The 7,612-nt window shown below is 64.9% G+C and overlaps 1 protein-coding gene across 2 annotated transcripts in view; it reads left to right on the top strand.

The window, feature by feature from the left end:
- LOC117642163 overlaps positions 1-7,336 on the top strand; it is a 51,364-nt gene extending 44,028 nt beyond the window's left edge. For both annotated transcript variants that reach the window (XM_034380066.1, XM_034380076.1), the window contains one exon: positions 7,075-7,336. In XM_034380066.1, the coding sequence (XP_034235957.1) occupies positions 7,075-7,224 (150 nt within the window). In that variant the 3' untranslated portion in view covers positions 7,225-7,336. The remainder of the gene's footprint in view (positions 1-7,074) is intronic.
- Positions 7,337-7,612: the final 276 nt, after the last annotated feature.

Consider the following 7,612-nt stretch of genomic DNA (forward strand, 5'->3'; position numbering starts at 1 on the left):
ACCACCTCTTCCTCCTGGTCATCACCACCTCCTGGCACATCTCCTGGTCATCACCACCTCCCGGCCCACCTTCTGGCCCACCTCCTAGTCATCACCACCTCCCGGTCCACCTCCTGTCCCACCTCCTGGTCATCACCACCTCCCGGCCCACCTCCTGGTCATCACCCCCGGCCCACCTCCTGGTCACCACCACCTCCTGACCCACCTCCTAGTCATCACCACCTCCTGGCCCACCTCCTGGTCATCACCACCTTCTGGCCCACCTCCTGGTCATCACCACCTCCTGGCACATCTCCTGGTCATCACCACCTCCCGGTCCACCTCCTGTCCCACCTCCTAGTCATCACCACCTCCCGGCCCACCTTCTGGCCCACCTCCAGGTCATCACCACCTCCCGGCCCACCTCCTGGTCATCGCCCCCGGCCCACCTTCTGGTCACCACCACCTCCTGGCCCACCTCCTAGTCATCACCACCTCCTCGCCCACCTCCTGGTCATCACCTCTTCCTCCTGGTCCAACTCCTGGTCGCGACGGCCCGCGCCCTGAGCCATGACACTTGATACTGTTGTTTGAGAGCGCCATAAAACACGTGGCGGCGTTGTGCTGACGACCGGCGCGGTCCGAGCGCGGACGACGACGACGTCGTGCCGAACTGCCTTGGTGGCCGCGGTCGGGAACGACCGCCGCGCCGCCCTGGGCCTCGGCCTGGGCCTGGGCAAGGAGAGGAACGAGATCACCGACCGGGCAGTAGACTGATTCCGAGAGTCGTTTTCGTCGCTGTCTCTCTCGTACTCATGGGCGCCTCTTATGGGTGCTGGAGAGACCGAGCGACGAAAACGACTCTCAGAATCAGTCTGCAGTGCTGGGCAGTGCTGGGCCTGCCAGGGCAGAGCCGGCGGTTCGGAACGGGGACTGGAGGTACCGCCAGGAAGCTGCATCGCGTCCACGGCCGGGCCGGGCCGCCTGCTGGCTGCAGGCTCATTCAGAGCAGTCGCTGTCTCTCTCGCACCGCGACAGAGGGGCACCCGATGAGATGCAAGAGAGAGACGACAGCACTGTCCGGAAGCAGCAGCCTGCTGGCCCGGGGCCTTGCCGGGGGCCTTGCCGGGGGCCTTGCCCGGGGCCGGCCTGCGAGCTCAGCGTTACGGGCCCATTAGCGACCGCGGAGACAAATTGCCCAGCCACCCGCCGCCCATGCCAGCCACGCCGCGCCGTCGCCTCTGCCAGCTAGAGCGGCTGGAGCGGCCGCGGAACGCGCTCGCTCGGCCCACCCGGCGTCGACGGGCAGGCGCCCCCAGCGCCGCCAGAGCCAGGTCCGGCGGACACGACACCAATTCTCGTCGAATTACGAATTTTCTTGTTGGCGTCGCTTCGCCCGGCGTCGCCGCGCGTTGAATCCGTAATAATTCCCCAGCCTCTCCGCGCTGCTGCCGGCGCTGCTGCCGGCGCTGCCGGCCGTAATGGTGGCGGGAGAGCCGCGACGCCGCCCGCCGCCCCGCCGCGCTGACTTTCTCGTAAACGCTATCGTGATTCACGTTTTACGATAGCGCTGCGGAGCGCTGCGGCGCTGCGGACGGAACGAATGTGACAATGTGCCGCCGTGCCGCAGCGGCCCGGCTTGGCGCGGCTGGGCGCACCGCAGTGGCCGCGGGCTGCTTGGCTTGGCCGCCGTGCTGCAGTGGGCCAGAAGACCGGTGGAGGCGGACGAAACTCCAGACGCGTTTTGCGCTCCAGAGTCGCTAAATGGGACTCGAACCGAACGGGTGACCCCACCAATGGACGCCTCGTTCGGAGAGCAATCCATTGGTGGGGTCACCCGTTCGGTTCGGGTCGCATTTAGCGACTCTGGAGCTCAATACGCGTCTACAGTTTTGTCCGCCTCCACCGGTCTTCTGGCCCACTGTGCGCCGCCCCGCTTCACCCCGCTTCACTCCGCCAGGCTCGGCCGCGCGACCACCAGATAGCGCTAATTACGAATCATCTGGGCGGCGCCGGCCGCCTGGCCTGCAGCTGCGCGCGTCGCAGCACCGAGTCGCGTGGGCGAGCGCGGGGGCGCGGCGGTCCAGCCGGACGGCCATCTCGTCCTGCTTCTTCGTCGCTCTGTCTCTCTCGCACCTAAAGGGCCTCCCTGAGGGTGCGAGAGAGACAGAGGGGCTAAAGCGGCTCTCGGAATCAGTCTGATGCAGCACTGCCGCACCGCTGCGCTGCCCCGAAGCGTGCTGCCATACGCTGCACTGCGGGGCTGCGGGGGCGTGGCCCTTGGCGTGGCCCGGCTTTTGACATCCGACCCTTGCGGCCTTGCGGTCGCCCGGCCAGCTTCGCTACGCGCGTCCCTGCGACCGCGGCGTGGGTGTGGCGTCCGCTCGGCTTGCAATCGACAACGCACCGTGGGCCAGAAGACCGCGGTGCCGGAGGCCAAAACTCTACGCGCGTTTTGAGCTCCAGAGTCGCTAACCAGGACTCGGACTGAGTGTGTGACCCCACCACCACTGGGTTCCTCGTTCGGAGAGCAATCCATTGGTGGGGTCACACGTTCGGTTCAAGTTCCACTTAGCGGCTCTGGAGCACAAAACGCGTCCGTGATTATGACCGCCTCCATTGGTGTTCTGGCCCGCTATGCCACTGTAACGGCCTGCTCGAGGTGCACGTCGTCGCCCTGGCGTCGCCCTGGCGCCGGTGTCGTGGGTGTGGCGAGGCGTGGCGGCGTCGCCGTGCAAGGACAGTGTGGAAACACGACGAGCTCTATTCAGGCCGGCTGCACTAGGCCCCGGCGCGGCGGCCCGGCGGGCCTCAGCGTGCAACCTGACCTCGAATGCAATCAGATCAGGTTGCACCGCCGGCGAGCGCCGAGCGTCGCGCGGGGCCGCGCCCGTCATGTCCTTGCGGCCGCCTTGCGGGGAGCGCCGGCTGACGTGCGCGCGGCGGCAGGCGGGGCACCCGGCCGGGGTGGCGCTCTCGTCGGAGGACAGGGAAGTGGCCACGCCGACATTGATTTGCACGGCCTCCCCGCCGTGGGCGAAGCCCGTGGGCGAGGCCCGTGGGCGAGGCCGCCACCGCCGAGGGCTCGGGGCTCGCGGTGAGTCCGAGGCCTTCCGGTGCGGCCGGCGGGTGGCGGGTGGGGCCTCTGATGTGGGCGGGGGCCACACCGCGCAACTCGAGATGGAACAACTTTTCTGCCTTCGTTCCGGAGTGCGTTTCACCGTGTCAAGGAGGAGGAAAGGGGGACGCCTTACACCCCTGCCCTGCCCCACCTCGCTCCACCCCGCTCCACCCCGCCGCGGCCACAGGTGTAGAGTGTCCGCCTCTCGAGTTTCACCGTGGAGTTTCAGGCTCGCGGTGCTGCACGTGTGGGGACCGCGCCGTGCCGCGCCGTGCCGTGCCGCGCCGGGACACGTGTCGCGTGTGCCCGTGTGCGTCCGCCAGTGTGCGTCCTCCAGTGTGCGTCCGCCAGTGTGCGTCCGCCAGTCCGCCTCCTCGCGAATCCGCCGCCAGCACGGCCAGCGCGGCGCGGCCATCCCAGGCCAGCCCCGCAGCGCGGCGGCGCAGCAGCCAGACGTCTGGCAAACTTAATGAGCAAAGTTGACCGCGTCTCAACACGGCAGCAGAGCGGCAGCTGGCTTGCCGGCTCGGCGGACTCGGCCGTCGTCGTCGGCGTGCTTTTGGACACACCCTGTGGCCGTCGGGGCGTCGGGGCCGCGGCGCGCGCCCTCACCGAGGCCTCCGCCGCGTACGGCCCTGCGGCCCGGACGGACACGACGGCTACAAAGTGCCCCCCACCCCGCCTCGCCCCCGCCTCGCCGCCTCGCCCCCGCCTCGCCTTGTGGTCGTGGCCTGCACTGCGACACAGCTCGTTACTCCCCGCAGATGAGATGCGGCGCAGGAAGGGAATGGGAAGAGAGAGAGAGAGAGAGAGAGAGAGAGAGAGAGAGAGACGAAAAATAAAAAGGAGGGCCCAGGTAAGGCAGACGTGGCAAAAGGTGTGTGATTCAGCACGTCCCGCGGCCGCAAAGTTTTCAGACGCGACTTCGCGGGCGAGGAATTTCGAGGCGTGCTGTTTCCCCCTGCGGGTTTCCGTTCCTGGAATTCCATTCGAACGTCTGGAAAGCCCGTGGATGCTCCTGAAAGGGCCTCGAAAGCGGCGCAGAACGCCCCATCAGGGTGCGGCAGGATGCGCGCGATCCTCAAAGATCTGGCGCGCGCCAGGGATCTGGAAGGCTCTGGCGCGGCTAGGCGGCCCGGACCCCGGCCCCCCGGCCCGGCCCCGCCGCTAGGCGCAGCCGGCACAGCGCATAGTGCTCCGTGACGCGTGACGCGGTGCTGAGTCACGGCGGGCCTAGCCGTCACGCTGGGCTGAGGACAGGGCCCCACCTCGCCGCGACCGCCCCGCCCCGCCGCGCCGCGCCCCGCCGCGCCGCGCCCCGCCGCGCCCCGCCACGCCCCGCCACGCCCCGCAGCGTTGCGCCCGAGCTTATCACCTGTCAGCCCACTCGGGGGTCAAGTCGGGGTGGAGGAACGGATGTTCGCATGGGGGAACCAGGCAGGACCCAAGGCGTTGGCCGTCTGTGCGCGCGAATGCGAACCCTCACCTCACGAAAAAAACAAAACAGACAACAAAATGAACGGAAACGGAAACTTACCGCCGTTTTGTGGTTTTGAACGGAACTGCACGTTGTGAGTTGAGTCTAGAGATATTACGCGAAGGCCGAGTTGTTGTTCAATGCGTACCAACTTTTCTGCTTCGTTGCGTCCATTTGGTTCAACTTTCAAACAACGATAATTTTTTGCAGAGGACACGACGGGGTCCCACACCACCGCTATGTGCGTCCTTCACCTAAAGCCCACAGGGTCATCGAGAATTCATTTTTGTTGACGAAGCGCCATCCATTTTTAACGGGAGCAGCGCTAAACCTAAAAGGGGTCGTCCCGATGCATTCAGGCGCTCCGGCCCCTCCTCTTCCCCGCTCGGGCTCCAAGCACGGCCAGGCTCACAGTGGGCCAGAAGACCGGTGGAGGCGGCCAAAAGTCTAGACGCGTCTTGAGCTCCAGAGTCACTATATGGGACTCGAACCAAACGTGTGACCCCACCAATGGATTGCTCTTCGAACGGGGAATCCATTGGTGGGGTCACACGTTCGATTCGAGCCGTTTAGCGACTCTGGAGCTGAAAACGCGTCAAGAGTTTTGTCCGCCTTCATCGGTCTTCTGGCCCACTGTGAGGCCCCACGCTGCTCGCCGCCTGCGAGGTCGGCAGCCCGTCGTCCCGCTCCACACCGCCGTGCTGCAGGCCTGCCTACCCCGCGCTCCGCAGGCGTTACGTCGCCGTAATCCCCCTTCCCCCTCCCCTTCCCCTTCCCCTTCCCCTTCGCCCTCCCCTTCCCCCTCCCCTTCCCCAACCCCCTCCCCTTTCTCCCGCTTTTCACTCGGACCGGCGGCTACACTCCTTGAACAGGGCCTTATTGAACGCGGCACAAAGACGCCAACGCGCGGGGGAATAATGAAACTGGCGGCGGGGCTACGCCGCTGCCGCTGCAGTGGGTGGGATTAGAAATTATTAGGCCGCCGCGAAGCGTTTTGTTGTCTGGCGGAGCTGATAACGCGCGAACTTAAAACGCGAAAGCCAGACAGGGGCCTCCTGGCGACAGGGGGGAGAGGGGAGGGGCAGACTTTATGATCGACCCATTGGCCGCCGCGCTCACCGCGGCGGCTATGAATCCCATGGTATTGGCACCCAGAAAATAGGAATAAAAGAGGAAGGGCACTGCTGCAAGACGCGCGCATCATCTCATGGCGATGGAGTCCCTCGCCCACCAGGGCCGCCACCCTCGCCAGATCCATCCCATGATATTCCGCAGTTCCACCCCCTGACCCCCGCCGCCCGGCCCGCCGCCCCCGCCGCCGCGGAATCGTCGTGTAAAAAGGAAGGAACGGGGCATAAAGATTGCGGGCCGCAGCACCGCGCCCTTGAGGGTCTTGAGGGCCTAGAGGGCCTTGAGGGGGCGCCGTGGGGCCACACCGCGCCGTGCAGCAGCCGCGCCGCCACCGCCTCGGTGTTGCGTCACCTGGCGCGCTGCACTGCCGCCAAACTTGAGGGATTACATTTGCGTCTCAACTTGGCGGGAGCGCGCTCGATGGGCCTCGCGGGTTGTCTGGCCGGCGGCAGGGGGGCCTTGGAGTGCACCGAGGCGGCTGCAGCACCGCCCCGCCGGCCCCGCCCGCGTGTTAAGGCGATACGCCGTAATCAACATTTGGATGAAACGTCTCGCTCTTCCTTTGTTCTCCCGGCCTATTAGCTTGGCTAGCCATGCGGATATCCGGCGCGCTGCGGGCCGCGCGGGGCCACTGGCCCTCCCAGGGGCCCTCCCAGAGGCCCGCACTCCTCTCGCTGCTGCAGCGCGGTGCAGCGCGCCGCCGCCGCCTCCGCCGAGAAAAAGACCACGAAATCGGAGAGGTGCGATGGCCGCCAGAGGTCGCGCTGACGCTAAACGGACGCAGCGTTGGGCAGCAGTGCAGAGCTCGGCGTCGAGCACGGCGTCGAGCGAGGCGTTAGAGCACAGCGTCGAGCACGGCGTCGAGCACGGAGCACGGCGTCGAGCACGGCGTTAGCGCACGGCGTTGGGGGACGGCATTTGGGGACGGCCCCCGCCGCTAACAGCGCCGTGACACGCCTGGATGGTCGCCGGAGCCGCCACAGCGCTGGGCGTTGAAACCATGACACCAGAAGGAAGCAGTATTCCTAGAAGGCGGAGAGGACAGACAGCCGGCTCGAAAATCAATTTGTGGTGGGCGGTGATTGCCCAGGCAGACCGACTTCTTTTGTGGCTGTTTGGCCTGGCATGGCGACGCTGCCTTGCAGCGGCTCGCCGCGGTGCCTCTTCCATCACGTAAACTCGCCGACAACAGGCGTAAATCTGGGTCTACAATGAAAGGGGGAAAGGCAACGGTTTCCGATATTGTTCCGGAGTCTTATTCCCCAACCCCTTCCCTTTCTCGGTTTCCGAAGAGAAATGAACATCGTAAAATACACCCCGCACGAACATGTCCCTTTTCAATGTTTCCCTCTTGTTTCTGTTGCAGGATTTCAGTGGTGCTACGAGTGAATATCGCATCCGGCCGCGGGATTACCCCAGCACGCCGCCACCAGGGAGCAGTTCGGTGAGACTACGCCGACCCCACGCACTGCAAAAAAAGGGAAAGAAACTCTTCAGCTACAGGTGTCTTGATTAGAAATTGGCAGAATTTGGAGAGTGGTCAAGTTTGCTTTTAGTGTACAATGTCCTGAAAAAGAATGAGGGGCCGATTTGAGTTCTTTGATAATAAAGTTGTCCTGATTTTAAAGGCCGAGTTCCTTTGTCCTCGTCTTTACGCCTTCTAGCTTGTGTGTGTGTGTGTGTGGGGGGGGTGTTTGTATGTGTGTGTGTGTGTGTGTGTGTGTTTTGGCGTTTTGCAACCGCATGCCGCCCGTCGTGCAAACCAGCGAGGCGCGCTAGTCCGATAAAGTTTTCACCGCTAACCGCACGAGACTTCGGACATACGTCTCTCCGACAGTTCATGTCGAGCAAGCGAGCCCGGCCGGTACCGTGTTGTTGCTCTTGTTGATGTTGTTGATGCGTGA

The sequence above is a fragment of the Thrips palmi genome, unplaced genomic scaffold (assembly GCF_012932325.1).
Source record: "Thrips palmi isolate BJ-2018 unplaced genomic scaffold, TpBJ-2018v1 HiC_scaffold_1, whole genome shotgun sequence".
Lineage (NCBI taxonomy): Eukaryota > Metazoa > Arthropoda > Insecta > Thysanoptera > Thripidae > Thrips > Thrips palmi.